Consider the following 25,017-nt stretch of genomic DNA (forward strand, 5'->3'; position numbering starts at 1 on the left):
TCACTGCGGCCATCCTAGGATGCTCCCCATAGTCATCCTGGGATGTTCACTGCGGCCATCCTGGGATGCTTCCCATAGTCATCCCGGGGTGCTCCCCATAGTCATCCTGGGATGCTCCCCATAGTCATCCTGGGATGTTCACTGCGGCCATCCTGGGATGCTCCCCATAGTCATCCCGGGGTGCTCCCCATAGTCATCCTGGGGTGCTCACTGCGGCCATCCTGGGATGCTCCCCACAGTCATCCCGGGATGCTCACTGCGGCCATCCTGGGATGCTCCCCATAGTCATCCCGGGATGCTCACTGCGGCCATCCTGGGATGCTCCCCATAGTCATCCTGGGATGCTCACTGCGGCCATCCTGGGATGCTCCCCATAGTCATCCTGGGATGTTCACTGCGGCCATCCGAGGATGCTCCCCATAGTCATCCCGGGGTGCTCCCCATAGTCATCCTGGGATGCTCCCCATAGTCATCCTGGGATGTTCACTGCGGCCATCCGAGGATGCTCCCCATAGTCATCCCGGGATGCTCCCCATAGTCATCCCGGGATGCTCCCCGCAGCCATCCTGGGATGCTCAGCCCCCCCTCACCCCCCTCCACCCCAGGGTGCTGCCCTATTGCTGCCGGCCACACGGCCACAGCCGTCCCTGCTCCGGAGGACACACACTAAGCCGTCTGCCCCGGGACGTTGTAGTAACCTGCCACAGAACAGACCCCAGCCTCCATCATTCCACCCCACTCCAGGCCACGCTGGCACTAAATTGATCCTGATTACCCATAATCTCATTAACGAGAGCAATCAGCAGGGCTGCTGCCCCGATGGAGGACACCTGCCCATGGCCCAGCTCTGTAAATAGGGCGGTGGGAAGGGACGTATCCATTTGCCCCGTGCCTTTCTATGGGGCAGACGTTGGGCTCAGCATCTGCGACTGCTCCCGACCGTGACCCCAAAGGCTCTCTGTGGGGCTGGGATAAATCCCATCGCGGTCACCAGCTTTTTCTGAGCCCTGTGTAGCTGCCCGCCCTTGTTTTCCGGATCTAGAGGTACGCAGCCAGTGTTTTTCGGCCTAAGGCCTGCAGATCCGGCAGCTGCCTGTCCTTCTGCTGGTCTCACGTGGGCAAGCCACGCTGGGTGTCATCGGGAGGGCTCTGCGTGCCACTGCCGCCGGCCGGACCCGCTGCTGTGATCCCTGCCTCCGAAAGCCAGTGCTGCCGTGCCAGCGATGGAAGAAGGCATCTGCCTGAAGCCGGCGCAGCCTGCCTGCACCCCATCCTTCTTCCTTTCCCCCTGGGAAAAGCTTTTTTTATTCTCTGGGATGTGTCAGCGAGGTCACTGCCATGGCATCCAGCCTGGTTTAGGGGGGGGGATTTAGGTCAAGCTCTCATTTGAGCTTGACTTAGCTCAGCAAAATGTGGTTGGGGGGTGATTTGTGGTGGGGACCCACAGCCGTGGCTCGTGGCAGGGTGTGAATTGCAAGGGGGAAAAAGAAAATATTAGCTAACGAGGAGGGGGGGAGCACAGAGCTGGAGGGCTGGGTCAGGTCGTAGCATCACCCCTGGAAGGGGAGAGGTGGGGTGCAGGGTGCCCGCAGCATCACGGGGCGCTTCGTGCCATCAGATGGCCGAGCCGCCCTCGGCTGTGCTGCCCGTACCTCTGCCGATGCAGGCAGGGCCACAGCCTTGGACCTCCCGGGGGCACCCAGCCGAAAGCTTTCTGGTACTGTTTCTGCACTGAACAAGTGAAAATGCAATGCTCCCCTTCGCCAAATGCTCCGGTTGCTCCATCTTACTGCACCTTTATTTGCAAAAAAAAAAAAAAAAAAAATTCATCTACACAAATAACAGCAATTAAAAAATTCCCTTGGTGAGAAGCAAGCCCCGGGGAGGGCACAGAGCAAGGAGGGGAGCGTTTGGGGGGCGTATTTGAGGAGTCCCTGTTTCTGGCCCACCTGCTGCAAGGGTTTCTGGCTGATTTCCAGGGCTCTTGGTGTCCCTCCTCGGTGGCAAAAGCCACACAACCGCATCGCGGGGGGGGGATCTGAGCCGCCATCAGGGCCGCAGCGTGTTTGCGTGCCCCATCCAAAATGGCTTTTTGATTAAAAATGTTGATTTTTTACGTGTTTGGCCTGATTGCCTCTAAATATTTTGTCGGTTTCTTTTTTTTCTTTTGCAATTTTTCCCTCTTGCAAAACAGTGACATTTCACCTAATTTAGACCAGGGAAAACAGCTCAGCCGCGGGCCCTTTCCACGCAGAATAAATATATATATATTTCTTTTTAAGCTTTCGCTGGAGGGATTAACTGCTCGGCGCCGAAGCCGACTGGCGCGGCTTGGCACACCTCGGCGGCCGTGCCGGCTGGAGGCAGGACCGCGGGACGTGGCGGAGGGGCCGTCCATCCGCCCGGCTGATCCTTCGCTTGGGGATAAGGCCCAAATAAGCCACTTGCGCAGCCGGGCTTTCCCCCATCACCACCCCTACGACCCCAAATCAGCTTGGGGGGGCCAATTGCAGCCAGATTTGGGGATTATTTTTTTTTTATTTTATTTTTTTTTTCCCCCCATATAAACAGCAGGGAAAAATCTCCTGGATTCTGACCATTCCCATGCAGCCAGCCAGTCCCGCGGCCTGACCCTGCATTCCCAGGCCTCATCCTGCATTCCCGGAGCGGGTTCCCCACTGCCCCTCGCTCCCCGCTGCCTCGTAGCAGGTGCCGGCCGGAGCCGCCTGCTCCGGCCTGGCCGGTAGCACGCAGATGGCCGGAGCTCGCCGGTAGCGCGCGAGCAGTCGGTAGCACGCAGGCGGCCGGTAGCACGCAGATGGCCGGAGCTCGCCGGTAGCGCGCCGGCAGCGTGCAGATGGCCGGAGCTCGCCGGTAGCGCGCGGGCGGCCATCAGCACGCAGATGGCCGGAGCTCGCCGGTAGCGTGCAGATGGCCGGAGCTCGCCGGTAGCGCGCGGGCGGCCATCAGCACGCAGATGGCCGGAGCTCGCCGGTAGCGCGCGGGCGGCCGGGAACGCGCCGGCGGCCTGGAGAAGCAGCGGCGTGCGGGCGGCCTGTGGCCGTACCACGCAGCCAGACCCCGGCCGGCCGGTAGCGTGCGAGCGGTAGCGGGGCGGCCGGTACCGTGGAAGGCAGCCCGGGGTGGCCGGTAGTGTGCAGGCAGCCTGGGATGGCCCGTAATTTGCAGGCAGCTTGGGATGGCCGGTAATTTGCAGGCAGCTGCCCGGCCGGGATTGGCTGCGGGGAATGACGCCCAGCACAACAAAGGTGGAGTTGGAGAAATTGCATTAAAAAAAATTAAGAGAGAGAGAGAGGAGAAAGGGAGAGGGGAGCGGAGGGAGGGGAGGAAACTGCCCCTCGCCCGCCCCGCCGGGGAAATCCCCCACCGCGGCCGTGTCCCGGCGCTCCGGGGGCTGCCCGGGGCCGCGGGGCGGGCAGGGAGCGCGGCCCCGCCGCTCCCCGCCGTGTCGGAGGGGACCCACCGGGGCGGGTGGCGGCTCGGCTCGGCTTCCCCCCCCCCCCTCCGCTTCCCCCCCCTTTTCTTTTTTTTTTTTTTTTCCTCTTTTTTTTTTTTTTTTTTTTTTTTTTTATGCAAACGCCGGGCGAGGATTGTTGCACATGTAAGGAGATTTTTTTTTTTTTTTTTTTTCCTCCTCTCTCCCTTTCCCCCCCCACCCCCCCCCCCCCACCCCTCCTTTCCCTCCTCTCTCCTTCCTCCTCCTCCTCCTCCTCTTTTTCTTCTCGCCACAGTGTTGCAAAAGCAAAGAGCAATAAAAAACACGGCGGATAAGCGGCGGGAGCGCGGTGCGCGGCGGCGGCCGAGCCGGTGCCGCTTGGGGAGCGGCGGAGGCTGGCGGCGGACCCCGGCGCTCAGAGCCCGGCTGATTGGAAGAGAAAACGCAGCGCCATGGAGGCGGGGGAAAGCGCGATCGTCTCTGCGGGGACTGGAGCGCGTCCACGCCCGGGGCCAGCGCTGCAGAGCTGGCCGCCGTTCAACCGCCGCTTCCCCGCCCCGGCCCCGCCGAAAACGAGCCCCGGCCCCGTCCGAGCCCCGGCCCCCCAAAGCCGCGGGCCCCGCAGGTACGTGCCTGCGCCGGGGGAGCGGAGCCGTGCCGTGCCGTGCCGCGCCGTGCCGCGCCGCCCGGGCTCGCCATTCGCCGCCGTGCCGCGCTCCGCCGGCGGGGCTGGAGGAGGAGGAGGCGCTTTGTTCCTCCCCGGGCTCCCGCTGCCGCCGCCGCTGCCGCTGCTGCTGCTGCCGCCGCCGCCGCCGCCGCGCACCGGGCTCGGTAAGGCGCCGCCGTTCCGCCGGGGAAAAAAAAAAAAAAAAAAAAAAAAAAAAAAAGGGGGTTTGTACCCGCCAAAGGGAGGAGGAGGAGGTGGTGTGTGTGGGGTGGGGGGGTAGGTTTGGGGATTTTTTTTTGTTGTTTTTAAAGATATTAGTATTTTTTCCGGTTTTTGGGGGGGTTTGGTGGGTTTTGTTTTTTTTTTTTTTTTGAAACAAAAACCAAGAGGAAAAAAAAAAAAACCAACCCCAAAAAAAGCTCGTTTTCGCGCAGGCCCCGCGGGCAGGAAGCCGCCGCCGCCGGGGTTCACCCGCCCGCCCGCTCCCGGCCCGTTCCGCGCCGGCGGGGGGCACCGCGCTGGGGCTCGGGGCGGGGGGGAGCGCACGGCTCGGCGGCCTCGGTGTGCCCCCCCCCCCCCCCCCCCCACCAACACCACACCACCACCACCACCCTCCCTCCTTTCCCTTCCCTTCCCTCTCCTCCTCCTCGCTCCCTCCCTCCTTCCCGCTCGCCCTCCCTCCCTCCCCGGCTGCCGCAGCTGGATTTCGGGGGCAGGCTTCCAGCGCTGGGCGGTTGTTTTTCCCCAGCCCGGGTGAGTCCCGCGCCGCGGCGGGGAAGCTCGGCGCCGCGCTCCGGCGGGTGCGTGCCCGGGCTCGTCCGCTTCCCCCCCGGCCCCCCCTTCCGCGCTTTATTCCTCCCCTTATTCTCTTTTTATATATATTTTTTCTCCCCCCCCTCTTCTTTTTTTTTTTTTTTTTTTTTTTTCCGCCTTTCTTTCCACCGTCCCCCCCCCCCCCCCCCCCCCCCTCCTTTTCCCCTTCTTTCTTCCTTTCTTCCCTCCGGACCGGGAGCGGGGCTCCAGCCCCCCGCTGGGTGGGTGGGTGTTTCTGGGCTCGAGGAGGGGTCGCGGAGGGGGGGGGGAGAGGTTGGGAGGAGAGGAGGGGGCGGCGGTGGTGGGGAAAGGGAGGAGGGGGGGGGGGTGTGTGTGGGGGGGGGAAGGATTGGGTAGGAGCCGCTCCCCGGGGGTCGGTGCGGGGAGGTCGCGCTGCCCTCGCCCGGCTCGCTGCAGCTGCCCGGCCGCCCCCAGCCGGGCATCCCCGCCCCCCCTTCCCCCTCCTCCTCCTCCTCCTTCTTCTTCTTCTTCCCCCAGCGGCTCCGGCGCGGGGCTGGGGCTGCGGCGGCTCGGCTAGAGCTCCCCCCCCCCCCCCCCCTTCTCCTCCTCCTCCTCCTCCTTTCCACCACCACCTCCTCCTCCTCCTTCTCTCCCTCTCCTCCTCCTCCCCCTTAGCAGCCCGGAGAGGTGGGTTTGTCTCGGCTTTATAACCGCGCCGGCTGCACGGGTGGAGGGGAAGGAGCGGCGGGCGGAGGCGGGCGCAGCCCGGCCATTGTGTGCCGCGGCGGAGAGCGGCCGCGCCGGCCGGTAACGATGGGGGGGGGGGGGGGGGAAGGATGGCGGATGGGGAAGCCGCGGCGGGGGGGGGAAGCCACAGCGCATCGCATCGCTCCGGGGGGCCGGGGGAGCGGAGAGGGGCCGGGGGAGCGCGGAGCGCTCCCCCGGCCCCTCTCCGCTCCCCCGGCCCCCCGGACTCGCCTCCATTGTCTGCCCGGCTGTTGCGGGGGGGTGGTGGCGGTGATGGTGTAGGGGAGGGAGGAGGCCGGAGGGGGGGGGAAGAGAGAGAGAGAGAGAGAGAGAGAAAGGCGGCGGAGCGCGGCTCGCTGGCGCCCGGGTGGGAACCGGGGGCGGGAGGGGGCCGGGGAGGCGCCGCCGGGGCCGCCCGCGCTCGGTCCCACCCGGTTCCTGCTGCCTGGCGGAGGAGGAGACTGGAGCTGGCCGGCGGCGCAGGGCATGTGCGGGCTCCCCGCCTCCGCCCGACGGCCCGGCCCCTTCCTCCCCCGCCTCCTCCTCCTCCTCCTTCCTCCTCCTCCTCCTCCTCCCCCCACCCCCAACAGGCGCGGGATCCGGTCCCCCCGTTCCCTCCCCCCACCCCCCCCAGGGGATCCCGCAACACCCCCCCCCTAGTCGTCGTCCCCCCCCCCCGGGGGGGGGGATCCCTCTGCGCGCGCAGCGCGATCGCCCCCGCCACGCCCCGCCATGATCCGATGGATCCCTCCCCCTGACACGATCCCGCCTTCCCCGCCACCCCCGGCTGCCCCCCCCCCCCCCCCGGGGCTATTCCCGGTCCCCACACACCTCCCCCGGGGGGGGGGGGGGGGGCGCCTGGGCTGATCCCACCCCTGGGCCATCCCCCTTCCAACCCCTGAGGTGGTCCCAGATCCTCCCCATCCCCTGGGAAGGGGGGCTGATCCAACCCTGGAGCGATTCGCACCCCCGAGGGCTCATCCCAGATCCCACCCTGTGGTCTGATCCCACACCCCAGGGCAATCCCCAATGCCCCCCCCCCCCCCCCCCCAGGGCCTGGTGGGATCTGCCCCCTCCCCCAGTGCGATCCCTGATTCTCTTTCCCCAGGGACTGATCCCACCCTGAGGTGATCTCCCTCCCTGGAGTGATCCCTGATCCCCCCCCAAGGGCAATCCCTGGGCAATCCCCCCCTCCCAGGAGCTGATCACCACCCCCCCCCCCAAGGGCAATCCTCAATCCCACCTGGGGTGATCCTGCCTCAGACCCAGGGCCTGGATTCCCACCCCCAGGAGCCAGCTTTCTTCTGGACCCCCCAGGACCTGGATCCCCGCACTGGTGCCTGGATTCTCCTGGAATCCCACCCCCCCAAGCCTGGATTCCCCCTGAGACCCCCCCCCACAGGCCCAGCTCCCCTCCCTCAGGCCTGGGGCCTGCTCCCCCGGGGCCGCCCTCCTTCCCCCGGGCCGGCAGCCTGTCCCCCTGGGGTGATCCCCCCACTTAGGCCTCAGGCCTTGCTCCCCCCCATGGGGATCCCCCCACAGGCTGGCATCCTGCTGACCCCCCCATGCCCCCCCCAAGCTCTGGGGTCCCACCACTGAGGGCTTTCGCCTGCAGACCCCCCCCCCCCCAGGGTGATCCTTCCCCACAGAGCCATAAGATCCTTCCCCCTGGGATCTGGGGGGATCCTTCCCCTAGAGCCGCCCTGTTGAAATATTCACCCCCCCAGCCTGTCCTTCCCCCCCCTCAGGAGAGCCATGACCCCCCCAGGTGTGTGGAGGTCTTTCCCCAGAGCTCCCCAAATGGGCACCCCCCCCCCGAGCTGCCTTGGATCTGGGGGATCCCTCTCTCCAAGCGTGCCCCCCCCACCCCCCCGGGAGGATCTCGCTGGATCTATGGTGTCCCTTCCTTTAAGACCCCCCTTTTTGGGGGGGGGGGGGGGAGCAAACCCCCTTGGGAGATCCCTTGTAGCCCTCCCTGTTGCTCAGATCCCCCTGACCCTGTGTCTGTGGATCCCACCCACCCCACCTCAGGGAGACCCCCGAATCCTTCTCCCCTTGGATCTGTGGGGATCCCCCTCAGATCCTGCCACCCCCCGGCCCCCCAACCTCAGGGACATCCCCCTGAACCCTTTTCCCCTGCCCACGCACCCCTTTTCTCCTCACCCCACCAGGGTGGGGGTCATGCCACCGTTCAGGATCCCCCCTCCTCAACACCCCCCTCCAGGATCTCTGGGGACCCCCCCCCCCCCATGCACCCACCTCCTCCTCCCTTATTACCCCTACCCTGCACCCCTTCTCCAAGCCCCCCCCCCCCCCCCCCCCCAAAAAAAAAAACCTGGCAGGGCTGGCTGTGGGGGAGGAACCCAGCACCTCATTCATGGAGGTGGGGAGGGGGGAAGGAATGGATGCTTGGGTCAGGTCCCCCCACTCCCCATCAGGGGTTTGGGGGGCCACCCCGGCATGGGGGGTGCCTAGCGGGGTCCTCCCTTTGCTTGCAGAGCCGAGCGGGAGTGATCTTGGGTAGCGCGCGAGGGAGCCGGCGGGGACCGTCCTGGGCGCAGGCAGGTGGAGGATGAACGGCGAAGCCGAGTGCCCTGCAGACTTGGAAATGACAGCTCCCAAAAACCAAGGTGAGCCCCCCCCCTTCACTGGGGGTCCTACGGGAATACCGCTGCCACGTTTGGAAAAAAACCCCAACAAACCAACCACAAAAAAAACCCCCAAAGAACAACCAAAAAACCTCAGGGCGGCTCTTTTGTCCGAGGGATGGAGGAGCCGCGATCCCGACTGTGCCGGGAAGGTGGGGGGGAGCGGATTTGCCTCTCCCGATCCCGGCTCTGCCACTGGGGATCACGCACACGTGTGCGAGCGCGCGGATGCACGCGCCGGTGTGCCGGCAGCCCCTCCGGCCCTGGCGAAGGGCGGCCGCTGGCTTGTGGAGTCAGGGATGCTCTTTTTGGGTGGCTGGTGTTTTGGCTGGGGCCAGGGGGTGGGGGGGAGCTGGCACAAAGAGGTGCTGCCTTTGCCGTTCACATCTGGGCTGCATTAAAAGCCGAGCCGTTACCTTGGGCCTCCGGCTTCCAGACCCCGAGATGACATCAGAGGTTCAGCTTTTATTGGAAAAGGGGGAGGAAAACAAGAAAAAAGGGACATTTTATTTGGGGCAGCCTGCTTGGGCAGCGAGGCTTTGCTAACCCACCACCTGAAAACTCCCTGGGTTCCCCCCAAACCCTGGGGACCACGGTCCAGCCCCTCTCACCCTCCTGGTCCCCCCGTCTTTTCTCCCTTGCCGCAGTCGGTTTGTTGCCCCGAGCGAACCCGGCTGGAGCACGTGTCCTTCGCTGGGTCTTTAGATGGATTTAATTACACCGGGGCAGCTTTCCTAATATAGACCCGGCCCGGCCGATGCCAGGAGAGCCGGGGATAAATCGGTCCCCGGGCACAGACAACCCCATTCATCTTGGTGGGTGAACTCTGCAATTCTGGCATTTTTTGGCAAACCCCAGCTGGAGGGAACGGGGATGGAGGGGTAGGGGGGCTGAGCGTGGGGTTCCCGTTGTCCCCACCTCGCTGCCGGCAAGGGTTTTGGGGAGTTTTCTTACATATTCCTGTGGGCTGTGGTTATTTTGGCCGTCTGCCAGCTGGGGGGTCATGCAGGGCCAAAAGTCTCGAGGTATGCCTGCGTTAGAGGGGGGAAACTGAGGCACGGGGCTTGCTGATGGGGGCAAGTTTGTGGGGGGGGGGTCTCATCCCCTTCTCCTTACCCACTTGATTTTTATGGCCATGCTGCTTTTGGTTATTTTTCCTGATTTCTGCAAGTAAAGTCAGCACCAACTTCATGGCCCGATTCTGTGTCGTTGGTCCTTGCCGGGGGAGGTCTGGAAAGTGGATGGGAAAAACAAGAAGACAAAATTTTGGGCTCGGTGCCCCCCCAGCTCTGATCCCCTGCTGAGGCACTGTGGGGATTGGGGGTTTCCCGTCTCTTTTCTCTCTTTGTGACGTTTCGGGGCTCTGAAGTTGGGAATGTGGAGACACATCCTAAGCTTCTGGGCTCCCTGCTTTATGGGGGGGGGGGGCCTCTTTCCACTTCCCCCACCGCAATTAATCCCTAACGGACCTGATGAAGTAACTATGGAGACAGGCTGGATCCCAAACTGTTCTGCCTCAACCCCCTAACCTGACAGGTCCGGGAGGAGAAATGGCGTGGGGGGCAGGTCCTGGCTGCGCTCCCCCTGCCCGGCTGCAGGTCTCACGTGTCCTTTAACATCCCTCGCTCAGATTTGGGGTTATGGGGGTGGGTTTGCCCTTCACCGGACTGATGCGGAGGCAGGAGGCAGAGATGGTGTTTCCGTGCGTATTGAGTTTGAGCAGAGGGAGAGCTGCAGCCGGGTATTTCTGGGATCTTGTTTTCATTCCTGGGGACGGAGGGCGAGAGATGCTTCCCTCAAATCCATGAACAGTTGCGCTCTTCCCTGTCTTGCCAGGAGGCAAGCAGCTCCGAACGCCCCAGTCTTCGCCCAGCAGTGATGTGGGGCAGAGGATGCCATGGAGAGCCAGTTCCCATGCCCGGGGAGCCCTTGGGCTCGGCTGCCCGTCCCGGGCTGAAGCAGATAGGGCTGCGTGGGCATGTGGCTTGGGGCTCTGCTCCTCCTCCAGCCCGTCCCTCGGGACCTCTCTTTCCGCTCCCAGGGCCCACTGCTTTTCCCCAGGGCCACCCATCTTTGCAGAGCACCCAGGGCTCCTCTCCCCAGCTGGTGTGGCAGCTCAGAGCAGAGCGCCTGGCAGAAGAATTGCCCTGGTGCAAAGCAGTCCCAAAGTTGGTGCTGGATGGGGCATTTGGTGCTGGGATATCCTGCCTGCTGCCTGACCCGACACGGGGCTGCTGCCCTTCCCGGCCTCCTGGTTGCTCCAGGCTCCCCGGCTTTGCCATGTGCCTGTCCCGCCATCCCAGCAGCTTGTTTGTACAGGAGCTGGGGACGCTCCTCCCAGCAGCCCTGGGGATGTTGGGGTGGCATAACCATCACCCCTGCACCATCAGGGACCATGCTGCAAAACAGGGGGGCTGTGCTGGGCTCTGCCCCTTCTCTGCTTTGTGGTCTCTGAGCTTTGACCTTGGCAGAGGTCACCATGGAGCTAGGTCCCCAGGTAATGGCAAAGCTCTCCGAGTTGAAGGAAAAGTGGTGCTGGGGGGTTTCCCGTTGTTCCAGACACAACTTTTCCACTTAGAAAGTGCATTTCCCTGTTTCCTCCTTGGCTGGAGAGCACGTCGCTCCTGTCTCGCTCCACAAGGCTTCACTCCCGTGCGTAGGAAATAGCCCTCTGCTCCCACGTGGCAGAGCCATCGCCTTATCTGATAGTGTACAGGGATGAGCGAGTCTCTCTGGTTTGCACCGAGTGGATTTTCTAGCTTTGCCCGGATTGTTTTGGCCCGTAGAAAGTTGCTCGAGGGTGATGGAAACAGCCATGTCCCTTTGATCTTTAATCTCGAGAGGCAGCATGTGGAGATTACGTGTCCCGGCGTGTGGGCCGGAGCTGCACGCCGGGAGCTGTAGTCCCCGTGTCCTGCCGGGAAGGCTGCCTGCCCGTCGCTGCTGCTAAGCCTGTTTCTTTGCTGCTCAGACCGCTGGTCTCAGGAGGACATGCTGACTCTGCTGGAGTGCATGAAGAATAACCTGCCCTCCAACGACGGGAGCAAGTTCAAAACCACCGAGTCCCACCTGGATTGGGAGAAAGTGGCTTTCAAGGACTTCTCAGGGGAGATGTGCAAGATGAAGTGGATGGAGATTTCTAACGAGGTAACCGACAGCCGCACGAGGCTCGGAGGGGTCTCCGCGAGAGGGACCGAGCATCCCAGTGACCTCCCAGGGCTGTTTGAATCGCTCAAGTTCAGCGCCTGGAGTCCTTGGCCCTTAGTGCCGATACCATCCCACTGCCGTCGGCATCGTGAACCCCTCGGAGGCACTGGGACGGGTCGTTTGCACGGTGGCATTACGAAACCCCATGGGTTTATGCCCTGCCGAGCGTGGCTCGGTGCCGAGCGGGTATCTGCCCTGTCCCCCATGCGCAGCCTGTTCACGTTTGTGGCCCTTCATTACCCCGCAGGTGAGGAAGTTTCGGACCCTCACGGAGCTCATTATGGATGCCGAAGAGCACGTGAAGAATCCTTACAAGGGCAAAAAGCTCAAGGTATCAGACAGGAATTGGGGTCAGTCCCTAAAGGGGAATCTCTCCCTTCCCTGGGATGGGGGGCTGTCACCTATGTGGCACCCCAGACCCATGTGGCTCTACCACCAGAGCCCCTGCAGGCACCTCACCACCCGTAATCCCTGCGGCCGGCTGCCCAAGGCTCTGGAGGCCACGGGCTCTGGGTCCGGGCCAAGTCCAGGGTACATTTAATATGGTTGGCTGTATTGCTGGCAGCCTGCATCCAAGTTTAGCACCAGGGGGGCCGGGAAGCTGCCATCCTATTCCTGGACTGCCGGGTCGGGTGGGGTGCTGGTTTCGGCCAGGTGGCCCCAGGCAGCCGATGCGTTACCACCAGCCATCCCCGCGAGGTGGGTCCCGTCCCTTCCTCCTGCCTCAGTTTCCCCTCTTGCAGCACAACTCCTCTGTGCCAACGGCTCTGAATGGCTGGAGGCTGCTCCTGAAATACCCAGCCCTGGGATATTGTAGTTCCTGGGGAAGGCAGCCCTTGTTCCCAGCATTTTTCCCACCTTGCCTGCAAAGCCGGGGTGTTCCCGTGTCAGGGAGCTGGATGACCAGTGGAAGTGGATGGAGGCAGGTCTCCCCCAGTACTGGTGGGAGCTGGGAGCCGGCGGGCTTTGGCGGTGCTCTCTGCAGTGCTGCCAGCTCTGAACTCAGTGTCTGCCGCTCTGCTGTCTCCCCAGAAACACCCCGACTTCCCCAAGAAGCCCTTGACTCCCTATTTCCGCTTCTTCATGGAGAAGCGGGCCAAATATGCCAAGCTTCACCCTGAAATGAGCAACCTGGATCTCACGAAGATCCTGTCCAAGAAATACAAGGAACTTCCCGAGAAGAAAAAGGTACGAGGGGGAGTCAGCAAGCCCCTTCCCACTTGTGTGCCTCTGTGCGCTGGGCTCTGCCGGCCCAGCTCTCCCAGTAAAAACAGCAGAGCCCAGCCTCTACCTGGTGGGGGTTTAATCTGGCTCTCATTGGGAGAAAACCCGGGTGCTTGTTTAGTCCCGTCAGACCAGTAAGACTTCCTTTCCTTTTCCTGTCCTGGTTCCCAGGATCTGTGGGGTGGAGGCTGGCTGGGTCAGTCCGTTGGTCCGTCTCTTCCAGACAGACCTGGATGGTGACTTTGCTGTTGGGTGGATCTGTATTTAATGCTGGGGTTAAATCACACACCCCACTGTGGCCGCCCTGTCTGAGCGAGGGATGGAGGGTCAGGCTCTGCTCCAAGCCATGGCAGATGCTGGAAGGAGAGCTGCCCATCTCACCTCCAGCTCTGGAGGTGGCCTTGGGCTTGGCCAGAGCCCGGGCAGGTGTTTTAGGTGCCCCATCTCTCAGTCTGGGTGGATTTACCACCAGGAGGAAAAGTCCAGGGCACAAGGTCCTGCTGTGCCCTCTTGCCCAGGGCTGCTCGGGTGCAGGGAGAGGGGGGCGATGCTGCTTCTGAATCCCTGGGCAGGCTGGAAATGCTCAGCTGGGAGCTGCAGGACCAGTCCGATGGGCTGGAGAGCCCTTGAGTCCCTTTGGGGGTGGTGGGGTGCCCAGCCAGCAGGGTTGACAGGGATGTATCTGGCTGCCCATTCCCTGGTGCTGGCATCCCTCTCCACCTCCCTGGTGGCTTTGTGTCCCCAGATGAAATACATCCAGGACTTCCAGCGAGAGAAGCAGGAGTTTGAGAGGAACCTGGCGAGGTTCAGGTGAGCGGGCAGCCCCCCCGCGTTTCCCCGGGCCCCTCCAGGCAGACCCAGTCTCTCCTCCTGTGTGTAGCTCACGGAGGAAGCCCTGATGGGAGTTGCAGCTTGAAGGCAGAAGGGAAGGGGGGATGCTGAAAAAAAGAGCAAGGAAAAGGTATCTGAGAGCAGCCCTCCAGCTGGGAGACTGGGCGAGGGGGAGAGAGCAGAGGACTAGCCACGCTTTGGGGGTTAGGGTCTGCAAGGGGAGGACAGGAGCCCTGCCACTGCACTGTTAAAAGCTGAAGTGACCACCCCGTTGCCCCCAGACCTTCCTTTTGAACCTGGTCACTGTGACCCAGGTGGATCCTGGCATTCCCGATGACCTGCTGCTGCTCCAGGGATGCAGCCCAGCCTGGCGCATTAAAGGGGATGCTTGTAGCTGATGCTCCCCCAGGAGGGGCAGACCTGAATCTCTCCTAAAACCCTCCTACTCTTTCTGGGGACACCCCCCAGTATCTGAGCCCATGGAGGCTCAGCCCTGTAGTGACAGTTACCCCTTAGCGGGGAGGTTTAGGGGGTGCTCTCCTTCCACCTGCAACCTCCGTAACGCTCTCCCTTCCCCGCCTCCCTGCCGGGTAAAGGGAAGATCACCCGGATCTCATCCAGAACGCCAAGAAATCTGACGTCCCTGAAAAACCCAAGACCCCCCAGCAACTGTGGTACAACCACGAGAAGAAGATCTACTTGAAAGTGCGTCCAGATGTGAGTACGGTGGGTGGGAGTGCGTGTGAGTGTGAGTGTTGAGGGGTCCTGTACCCCGCTGCTGGGGGGAGAGGAGGGGGAAACGAGAGAAGCATTTTAGGGGGGGGACGGGATGGAAGACATCGCTAGAAGCTCCCAGCAGTCTGGATGGAGGTAAGAAAGGGCTCTGCACATCTGGAAGAGGCTCAGGGGCACAGACCCCACTTTTTGCCTGCAGTTGAAGGGGTGACCACAGTCTTGAGTCAGGGCAGGAAAGATTTCCAGCACAGACATCCACCTCTGGCCATGCCCCACACTCGCACGCACCCCCTTCCCTGGCCATGAGCTCGGCTCACAGCCATCCCACGGCCCCAGCTGGGTGCCGCTGGGACAAGATGGCGGGCCACACTATTTTTGCCTTTTTGAATTTTTTTTTTCCCCTCTTCTTTTTTTGGATTTTACCCCTCTGCCCTCACCTCTGGCTTTGGGTTTTCAGGCCACCACGAAGGAGGTGAAAGAGTCGCTGGGCAAGCAGTGGTCTCAACTCTCGGATAAAAAGAGGCTGAAATGGATTCATAAGGCCCTGGAACAGCGGAAGGAGTATGAGGTAGGGAGCAGCCTCACCCATTCCCCTCCACACTCGTCCCTACGTTCACTCTGAGCCACTCTGCCTCCCGGCTGCAGCCACCGGCAGCTAGCCAGCCTCACCCGATAGCCAGCATGGGGTTTCAGCCAGATCCCTGCAGGTCCCTAGTGAGTCTGAGCCCTGCCTCCTCCAGTGATGCTTGGGGAAGGGAGAAGTACCCCTGGGGAGATGATTAGGGCAATGGTTGGCTTCTCTTTCCTCCTCCTCCGGCCCCCAGCCAGGCGGGGATCGGAGCCCTTCTCCTGATTGCTCTCCGTCCTTTGCAGGAGATCATGCGTGACTACATCCAGAAGCACCCCGAGCTGAACATCAGCGAGGAGGGCATCACCCGCTCCACCCTCACCAAGGCTGAGCGCCAGCTCAAGGACAAGTTTGATGGACGACCCACAAAGCCACCTCCGTGAGTCCTGCCCCTCCCCGTGTGGGTGCGAGAGAGGTGTCCATCTTCTCTGGGCTATCACTTCAGGCTCGTGGCCAGCTCGGGTGGACGCTGGTTCTTGCTAACAAGGAAACTGGGCCTCTGCCTGGCTTTGAGAGCCCCAGTCATTTCTGGGACCATGGGCGTGGGCTGTCAATGACCCCATTAAACTGGTCCTTAAATATACATTAAATACACATTTGCAGAGAATCTGAGTGAGGTTTATGGTGATGCTGCGTGCTCCAGGTTAGGGGGTAATCCAACCCCTAGCTTCCCTAAAATGCAGACAGCTCTGGCACAGCACTTCACTGCCCGGTGCAACCCAGAGGGCAGCTGGGGGGTCTTGTGGGGGATTTTAGCACCCAGCCAGCTCCACAGAGGGGACGTGAGTGGGGCAGGTTGTCCCTAATGCTGGGTCCCTCCGTCGGTTGCAGGAATAGCTACTCCCTGTACTGCGCAGAGCTGATGGCCAACATGAAAGACGTGCCCAGCACCGAGCGGATGGTGCTGTGCAGCCAGCAGTGGAAACTGCTCTCCCAGAAGGAAAAGGACGCGTACCACAAAAAGTGTGATCAGGTGGGTGTCTGAGGATGGACAGACAGGTGGACAGGCAGGTTGGCAGCAGTGCTATGGGGAGGGAGGAGTAGGATGGGAGAGCTTGGGCTACAAATTTCGCTGGAAGTGAGCACCTCACCCTTCCTCAGTGCCTGTTCTTGTTGTCTTGACCACGAATTTCCCCTGAGGTCCTTGATCACCTCTCTGGGTCCTCTCTCCCCCCATCCATGAGTGTGGGACCAGCAGATGGTCCGGGTGGAGGATGCTCTTGCAGAGGAGGCTGAGGCCGGGTTGAGGAATGCACAAGGCAGGGATGGGGCAGGGGATCTTTGTGTAACCACAAGTCTCCATCTCCCTCCAGAAAAAGAAAGACTATGAGATTGAGCTCCTCCGCTTCTTGGAGGTAAGTGATGTGGGGGTGCCTTGGCCATTGGGTGCTGGAGACCCCGAATGCAGGGAGGGAGCCCTGGCCAGGGGCTGAGATGGGTTAAACAAGGGCTGCACTGATGCTGCCCTCTCCTGCTCCCCCCAAAACATGGCTGGAACCAGCCACGGGTACTGTGTAGAGGCGTTTGCACATATTCTTGACCCTTCCTCAGCTGCCCTAATGCCTGACCCAGTGTCTTCGAGTTGGGCACTGGGAGTGGGGATGGGCCCCCCCAGCCGGGAGGGGAAGCCGGGGGTGAGCAGAGGGCTGGTACCGGAGGAGGGGTTGCCATCAGCAGCTGCGGCTGTGCAGGCAGCAGCGAGTCTCTCGCTTCCTTCCCTTGGACGGGGTGTAGGCGGGGGGAGCCACACCGAAGCCGTCCCAGCACCGTGCTCGGCCCCCGGGCGGACGTGACGCGGCTCCGGCTGCTTCTGCAAGGGCAGGCGGTGGAAAACCCAGGGGTGCGCCCGGATCTGGGCACCTGCCTGCCCTGCCTTTGCGGAGAGGAAGCAGACGAGACTAAGCCTGGGAGGGGATAGAGCTGGGGAAGAGGGATGTTGCCTGTCAGGGGGGGTCACACAGGCATGGGGACCCCCAGGCTGCACACCTAGGCTTGCAGTACCTGATGTTGGTCCTGGCTGGGGTGGCTTTTGGATCGGGACAACTGAGTGCATTAGCTCCCCCTCCCCAGTGTCCCTATTCCCTGGTGGCATCAAAGCCTCGTTAGCATTGGGCCATCTAACCGTGTCTCTCCTCCTGTGCCACCCAGAGCCTGCCCGAGGAGGAGCAGCAGCGGGTGCTAGGCGAGGAGAAGATGCTGGGCAGCAACCGGAAAGGGGCAACGAGTCCTGCATCCAAAAAGTCCTCACCAGAGACCGGGAAGGTGAGAGCAGCAACTGGAGAGATGGGGCAGCACGTGCCAGAGACATGGGATGGGATTGCTGGCATCTCATGGTGCTTTGAGGGCTTCATTCCTTGGTTCTTTCACCACGTTTTTCCTGGGGTTGGAGGCTACCAGTGTGAGGCAGGTCCCTCTGTTGGCTCGCCCCCACCCACGGCCCCGTGTCCCTCCCACAGGCCAGCTCAGAGAAGCCCAAACGACCCATCTCCGCCATGTTCATCTTCTCGGAGGAGAAGCGGAAGCAGCTGCAGGAGGAGCGGCCAGAGCTGTCGGAGAGCGAGCTGACCCGGCTCCTGGCGCGCATGTGGAATGACCTCTCAGAGAAGAAGAAGGTTGGTATTCCCCGACCCTTCTCCTCCATCGCCATCTTTGCTGCTCCTTTGGGCATCTCTGGGAGTCCGGGGGATGCTCCCTGTCTTTGTCCTGTTGCAAGGGGCTTTGCTCGCCGCTGGGCACCACAGCTGGGGAATGATTGTCCCCAGGAGCATCACAGCTCCAGCAAGCCATCACCCAGGCGCTGGTGTCGGCACCGGTGGGTGCCACTGGCTGTTCTCTCTCCCTCTCGTGACCTGGTGGGTCAAAACCCAGCAGCTTAAGAAACCTTGGAGGGTCCTTGAGTCTCAATTTAAAGGCTTGATGGTTTTCTAGGTGAGGAGAAATCCTGAGATGTGGGTGTGTGTGGTGGGGGGCTGCTGCAGCTACTGTGGGGACAGCACTGGGGGAAGCTGCAGTGTCTTGCTGCCTGCCCTCCCGGTGCTTGGTGACCGGGGGCTTATGCCTGGGTGGCCGTGCTGCCCCTTCACCCCTGCCTTGCACCCCTGTGCAGGCCAAGTACAAAGCGCGGGAGGCAGCAATGAAGGCACAGTCAGAGAAGAAGCACGGCTCAGATAAAGAAGAGCGTGGGAAGCTGCCCGAGTCTCCCAAGACAGCCGAGGAGATCTGGCAACAGAGCGTCATCGGAGACTACCTGGCTCGTTTCAAGGTGAGGAGTGGGCCAGGAAAGAAGCTGGAAGTGGGATCATCACTCTCACCAGCAGGAATTGCCTCGCACCTTCTCCCCTGTTTTCACACCCAAGGCAATGGGTTGGGACTGGGAGCCATGGGGGGAACAGGGGTCACAGCAAGGGAGTGGGTACCCCATGGTCCGTGGCAGAGCCAGCGGTAGCACCATGGCGTCCTGGGTGCATCTAATGTGATGGTGGGGTCTGTGCCACAGAATGACCGGGGGAAGGCGCTGAAGGCCATGGAGGCCACTTGGAACAACATGGAGAAGAAGGAGAAGCTGATGTGGATCAAGAAAGCGGCGGAGGATCAGAAGCGATACGAGGTGGGTCCCTGTTCCTTCCTGCCCCCCACCATGCCCCCACAGCCGGCACTGCCCATGTTTCCCTGACACGTGTTTCTCCTCTGGCTCAGAGGGAGCTGAGCGAGATGCGGGCCCCTCCGTGCTCCACCAACTCCGCCAAGAAAATGAAGTTCCAGGGAGAGCCGAAGAAACCCCCCATGTGAGTACCTGGGGTCTGGGGTCTGAAAAGTTGGGTCTGGCTGGGCAAGTGGGCTAGTGCAAAAGAGCCTGGAGCAGCCCCGGGGTGGAGGGAGTGTGGGCTGGTCCATGGTGGGGACGGATGGTGGTTAGTGTGGGCTGCTAGTGGACGCCTCGGTTCTCCGTGCATGCCGTCTGATCTGGTCTCTGTGCTCCCCTTTTGCAGGAACGGTTACCAGAAATTCTCCCAGGAGCTGCTGTCAAACGGGGAGCTGAACCACCTCCCGCTGAAGGAGCGGATGGTGGAGATCGGCAGCCGCTGGCAGCGCATCTCCCAGGGCCAGAAGGACCACTACAAAAAGCTGGCGGAGGAGCAGCAGAAACAGTACAAGGTGCACCTCGACATCTGGCTCAAGGTGAGGGCTGAGCCCCGATGCCTGGTGGGGGGCACTGAGGGGCTCTGGGATCGGTTGTTGTTGTGGATGCTTGGTGTGGTCTCTGCTCACAGCCTTCCTCTGGGAACCACCATCTCCAGACCCTTTTTTGGCATTTTACAACTTAAAGGACCTTTAAAAAAATATATGTAGGGAGGGATTGCCCCGTGCTAGAGTCCTTCCCTGCACCATCCCCTACTCCATGCCTGCCCAGCCCTCCCTGTGCCCTGACTTGTCTCCTCTGTCTCCACAGAGCCTCTCGCCCCAGGAGCGGGCTGCCTACAAGGAACACACTTCCAACGTGAGTATCCACCCAGCACTGCCGTGGAGGGGGACCTGGGGGCTTGGGGCTGGGCTGGGATCAGCCCTGGGTGAGGTTGGGATGTGCAGAAGGTGAGCTGAGCTCAGGACAGCCCCTCAAAGGGATTCACCCCTGTAGCAGCTTGGCAGTGGGATTTTCTCCGTGCTGTGCACTGGGAAGGAGCTGAGCTCAAGCCTTGCAGCTCTAAATGGTTTTGCTTTGTTCCCCCCCCTGCAGAAACGCAAAAGCATAGGGAAGATCCGGGGTCCCAACCCCAAGATGAAGCCAACGATGCAGTCCAAGTCGGTGAGTGCGTGATGGCTGTGCTGCGCACTGGGGATACCCAGCACCCTCCTTCCCAGGGAGGGCGTCCCGGGGGGGACCCAGACCTCTTATCTGAGGCATCCCAGGTGCTTTCTGCTGCCTGCCCGTTCCTTGAGGCAATAAACCAAGGGCCCTTTCCAAATCTGTGCTCAAAACCCACCCAGGTCTCATTTTGCCCCCCTGCAGTCTACAACATCCCCTTGCACCCACTCTGGGAGACTTTTTGGGGCCGTTTGTAACATAAATGGGGAAAAGGCTTCCACACAAGGTGTGGGGTAGGAGCCACCTGATGGCCGCTTGGTGGATGGAGGAACCCAAAGGCTGATGGCCAAGGATGGGGTGGTGCACCCATGGGTGCTGGTTTCCCGGGGCGCCCGCCTGCAACCAGCCCCCTCCCACCCTGCAGGAGTCAGAGGACGATGACGAGGAGGAAGAGGAGGAAGAAGACGACGATGAAGACGAGGACGACGACGACGACAACGGTGACTCGTCAGAGGAAGGCGGCGACTCCTCGGAGTCCAGCAGCGAGGAGGAGAGCGAAGACGGGGATGAGGTGAGGCTGCGGTGCGTGCCCTGGGGAGGGCGGCGGGGCCGTCCTGGGCCCCGCTCCGCTCCCGTACCGCTCACTTTGCCCCCCCTCCCCGCCCTCACCCACCTCTGGGGCTGGGGGGCATCCGCACCCGGGCTCAGATAGGACCGTGGCGGAAGAGCTCCCGGGAAGCGGGGGGACACGGGGAGGCGAAGGGGAACGGGATATCCCCCCCACCCCAACCCGCCCGGCATCCCCGGGGAGGGTGCGAGGAGCAGCCGCGGGGCGTAGTTAGGAGCAGCCTCGGGACGTAGAGGTGCGGGTTGTGCAGAGCCCCCAGTGAGCAGAGAAAAATCTCCTGTCTTTTTCCTGGTGGAGATACTGAGTCTGGTCTCGGCTCCGTTTGCGCCAGTGTGAATGCCGAGTAAGTCACCAGAGTCAAAGTTTTACACCGGTGCAACTGAAATCAGACTATGCTGGATGGCGCTGGGGCCAGAAACCGTGTCCGTGCCTTGTGCTCGCCACCGGACAGGTGAGGTGTTTCGACCCCCTCGTTGGTCTCAGCTCACGCCTCTTCCTTCCCTGGCTTTAGAGGGGGGAAACTGAGGCACGAGGCGGGTCGGGTACCCTACCTCGGATCGTGTAGCGAGGCAGTGGCAGAGGTGAGGGTAGGACCCCCGCGCGCTGCTCCGGCACGCTCCCCGCCCTGGCAACTCCCGAGCTGAGCCCTTGCAAACTCACTCCTGCCCCACGTCCCTCCTCCATCCCCCTCCACCCTGGGGTGGCAGCGGTGGGAGGGATGGGGTTGCAAACCCCCCTTCTGTGGGGAAACCCCCCCCACCCCGTGCCACAGCGGGGAGGGTGAGCAGGGGACCAGGGGGAGATGATGGACGGCAGCCAGGGCCCCCAGCCCTGCCGCTAACCCCCCGGTCCTCTCTGCCATCCCCTCCCCACCCCACCTCCCCAGAACGACGAGGATGACGAGGACGAGGATGATGAGGATGAGGACGACAACGACTCGGAGGGCAGCAGCAGTTCCTCCTCCTCCTCGGGGGACTCCTCCGACTCCGACTCCAACTGATCCGGCCAAGCTCTTAGTAACGTCGTTTGGTTTCTCGGTTTCGGTCCCAAATCCCCCTCCTAGCCCCCCAAAACCCCTTCTTCCTCTTCCTCCTGCCCCTCCTGGTGAGCCACAGCCCCCCACGGGACCCCCCCAACCCGGGGAGTGGGGGCCGGAGGGACCCCTCCGCCGAGCTCACACTACGGAGGGGGAGCCGGGGGCCGCTCCCCCCCTGGGCCGGGGGGAGAGAAGGGGGCAAGCCCCCCTGTCCCTCCCACCCCCTCTTTACTCTCCCCTTACCAAGGGAGGGGAAGTGATTTTCTTTTTCTTTTTTTTTTTTGGAGATTTCATTATTTTTGGAGGGTTGCCCTGTCCTCACCCCCTTCATACCCTCGCTACCAGCTCCGGACTTTATAGAAAGAAAACAAAAACACACAGAAAAAAAACAAAACCCCACAACTCCCCCCACACACCTTTTTTTTTATTAAAAAAAACCACAAATGGAAAAAAAAAAACAAAACCCACCCCCCGCGCAGACCCTCCCGTCCTGCCCCAGGCAGCGGGCGTGGAGCATGAGCCGAGTTGCTCAGGACTCAGCCGTTGGGACAATATCTCTTCCCCCACCCTCCTGCTCTCTGCGCACCCCCCCTGGCGTTCTCGTGGGGAGGGGGCCCCCCCAACCCCCCCCCCCCACCCCCCCAAACCTTGTACAGTCTGGAAGCTGCACCGGGAGCTCACCGGGACCTCCGCATCCACGGCACTTGGGAGCGCCGGCCACGGACCGTGACCACCCGGCGTGTCCCCATTTTGGGGAATGGGGGGGGGAATGTGGATGGATGGATTGGGGGGTGGGGGGGGGGATGCGTGCGTGTGTGTGCAAGCGTGTGTGCCGGGGTAGGGGGGCACCCGGGGCCGTGGCACGTGTGGCTCCCCCCCCCCCACCTCCTCGGGGGTCCTGGCTGCTCAGTGTGACCAACGGGGGGGGGGCGGGTGTCGTGGGGGTGCTGCCGGAGTGTCCCTCTGTGTTGTCGGTGGTTGTTGTGCCGTTGTATTTTATTTTATTCTTTTTTTTTTTTTTTTTTCTTTTTATAAAATGAGAAAGATCCATCTTTTATTTTTTCTTCCCCTACACCCCCCCACCCCCCCCCCCCAATTTTCCCCTCCATTTTCGGTGAAGCTGCTCCTCTCCCTTCACCCCAAATCCCCAGGGGACCGGTGTTCCCCTCATCCCAGTTACCCCCAGTTTGCCCCCCCACACACCCCCAGGGGCTCTTGCCCCGCCCCCCCCCCGGCCATGCTGTAAATATTGGTGCGGTTTGGGTTTATTTTTGGGGGGTCGGTGCCCCCCTCCCCGGGAGGGGGATGGGGCCGTGGGGACTGGGGGGGGTGGGGGGCCTGGCAGCACCTGTCTGGGCTCCCCCCCCCCTTTTTTTTAAGTAGACACGAGCACCAGCAATCCCACGGCACTTCCCTGCAGGGTTCTCATCCCCCCCCCCCCCCCCCCCAAAACACCTGGTGTGATTGGGGGACACCCCCCCCCCAGACCCCCACGCTATGGGGAGTGGGGGGGGTACAAGGTTTGTCCCTTCTGGTCCACCCCCCTGCCCCGTCCTGTCCCCGGAGAGGAGCTGGGCTGGGGGACAGGATTTGGGGGTCCCAGGGAAGGGGGTGGGGGGCACCTGCCCCCCCCTTGGGCTGGGGAGGGGCAGGCTGGGGGGGCTTTTTCTCTCGTGTGCTTTAACTTAGGCATTTTTCTCTTCACCCAAATCTCAGCTCAGTGGGTGGCTGGGGGGGGGGGGGGGGGAGTGTGGGGGGGTCAAGCTGCAGGTTTGGGGTTTTTCTGGCTGCAAGGGGGGGGTCGTCCCCCCAGCCACAGCCCCCCCAGGTTTGTTGCTCTCAGCACCCCAAATCCAGCCCCTCCTAAAGACCTTGAGTCACCCCAAAACACAACCAGGGACCCCCTCAATGCTGGGGGGGGGGGGGGGGGCGACACCCCCTATCACGGCCTCTCGCCTCAAATTGGGCTGAAATACCACCATTTGGGGGAAATTGACCCCAACCCCAGGGTGGGGGGGGTGAACCCGGGTGCCCCCGCACGGACAATCCCCCCGCGTCCCCCCTGGGACCGGGGTCCCCCAGGAGAACCCGGCCGGTGTGTGTGTCTCCCTCCCGCCCCCCCATGTCTGTCTGTCTGTCCCTCTGTCTTCTTCTCCCCCTCCCCACCCCCCACCGCCTCCATTTGGGATTTTCCTTTAATTTTCTTCCCAATTTTTAATTCCCCCCCCCCCATCCCCTAAGGGGAAACCCATCCCTTTTTCTGCTGAATGTACCCAGCACCGTCGTGTTTTAGTGGATGTGTTTTTAGTACAAAAAAAGACAAAAAAAAAAAAACTTTTTTTTTTTCTTTTTTCTGTTTTAAAAAAAAAATAATAAAAAAAAATAATAATAAAAAATGAAAAATTCTTACAGCGCCGACAATTGGGGGAAAAGGCGTTTGCGCTGCAAGAGAATTGAACCTGAGTGCATTTTGGCACTGCCACAAAAACCCGGGATCCTTTAGATGGAAGTTCTTGTGAATTACATTAAAAAAAAAAAAAAAAATCAAACAAAAAAAAAATCATCTTTTTTTTCTAATATTTAAAGAGTGTTTTTGTAGGTTTAAAAAAAAGACAAAAAAAATTAAAAAAAAAAAAATAATCCCAACTTGGAATTTGTATGGCTGAGCGGGACGCGGGGGCCTCGCATCTGTGGTTTCCCGGTTTGCTTGGGTTTCGGTTCTTTTTTTTTTTGTTTGTTTTGAGTTTTTTTGAGTTTTTTGGGTTTTTTTTGTTTTTTTGGTTTTTTTTTTTTGTATAATAAAGTGAAAAATAATGTTTCTGTTCTCATGTCATTACTATAAAAAATAAAACTTTAGGAAAAAAAAAAAACCAAGTGTGAGGAGTGTTTTTCGCCTCCGTGGGGGATGTGGGGGACCTGTGGGAATCACGGGGGATCCACCGGGGGGGAGGGGGAGTGATCCCTAGGAGTCACTTTTGGGGGCTGCATGGGGGTATGGGGGGGGAATCCACAGGGATCCCTAGGGATCGCTAGTAGGGAGTGGGCTGGGGTCCCTCGGGGGGGGATCCGTGGATCCGTAATGGCACAGGGATCCACAGGGATGAGGATTAGGGGGCTCCGTTGGAGTCATTATCGGGGGGGGGTGTCCATCGGGGTCACTGGGGGGGTCTATAAGGGTAGGAGGGATCCATAGGGATAGGGGGATCCTTGGGAAGGGGGGGAGAATCCCTAGGGATGGGGGGGTCCCTAGGGATGGGGTACCCTTGGGATGGGGGGGATCCCTGGGAATGGGGGGGGGGATCCCTGGGGACGGGGGTAAGGATCCGTAGGGGTGGGGGGGGGTCCACAGGGACTGGGGATCCGTGGGGATCGGGCATCCGTGGGGTCTCTGTAGAGGGAGCCGGGGGGGGGGGGGTGGGGGGGAAAGCCCCAGCGCACCCGGAGGGAGGCCCCCAAGCCCCGCCCCCGCCCCGCCCCCTCGCCCCGCCCACCCCCTAGCCACACCCCCTCCGCCCCCTCTCCCTCCTCCTGCCCCGCCCCGGCGCCCTCCGACAAGGTGCCGGCCCCGCGCGGCGGCGGCGGCGGCGGCAGCAGCAGCAGCAGCAGCGGCGGCGGCGGCGGCGGCGACGAC

The 25,017-nt window shown here is 61.7% G+C and overlaps 1 protein-coding gene across 13 annotated transcripts; it reads left to right on the forward strand.

Moving 5' to 3' along the window:
* The first annotated feature begins 3,603 nt into the window (after positions 1-3,603).
* UBTF (upstream binding transcription factor) lies at positions 3,604-23,958 on the forward strand. 13 transcript variants are annotated; one of them, XM_049800864.1, is made up of 22 exons: positions 3,604-3,622; positions 8,144-8,275; positions 11,265-11,440; positions 11,748-11,831; positions 12,533-12,688; positions 13,470-13,534; positions 14,152-14,281; positions 14,748-14,858; positions 15,164-15,297; positions 15,750-15,891; positions 16,232-16,273; positions 17,067-17,180; positions 17,375-17,530; positions 18,025-18,180; positions 18,415-18,525; positions 18,615-18,703; positions 18,908-19,097; positions 19,369-19,416; positions 19,654-19,722; positions 20,147-20,293; positions 20,682-20,801; positions 21,237-23,958. In XM_049800864.1, the coding sequence occupies exons 2-22, from the start codon at positions 8,218-8,220 to the stop codon at positions 21,348-21,350; spliced, it is 2,412 nt and encodes an 803-aa protein (XP_049656821.1). In that variant the 5' UTR covers positions 3,604-3,622; positions 8,144-8,217; the 3' UTR covers positions 21,351-23,958. The 13 variants fall into 13 exon arrangements, with proteins under 13 accessions (XP_049656821.1, XP_049656817.1, XP_049656818.1 ...); XM_049800860.1 differs by lacking the exon at positions 3,604-3,622 and adding an exon at positions 3,704-4,082; XM_049800861.1 differs by lacking the exon at positions 3,604-3,622 and adding an exon at positions 4,100-4,288.
* Positions 23,959-25,017: the final 1,059 nt, after the last annotated feature.

The sequence above is a fragment of the Accipiter gentilis genome, chromosome 5 (assembly GCF_929443795.1).
Source record: "Accipiter gentilis chromosome 5, bAccGen1.1, whole genome shotgun sequence".
Classification (NCBI taxonomy): domain Eukaryota; kingdom Metazoa; phylum Chordata; class Aves; order Accipitriformes; family Accipitridae; genus Astur; species Astur gentilis.

Bases quoted from the DNA above. Each gene is read 5' to 3' on its own strand.
- UBTF (XM_049800864.1), top strand. From the start codon at position 8,218: ATGAACGGCGAAGCCGAGTGCCCTGCAGACTTGGAAATGACAGCTCCC. The intron at 14,859-15,163 runs GTAGGGAGCAGC...CGTCCTTTGCAG, and splicing joins AACAGCGGAAGGAGTATGAG to GAGATCATGCGTGACTACAT. The intron at 18,704-18,907 runs GTGAGTACCTGG...CCCCTTTTGCAG, and splicing joins GAGCCGAAGAAACCCCCCAT to GAACGGTTACCAGAAATTCT.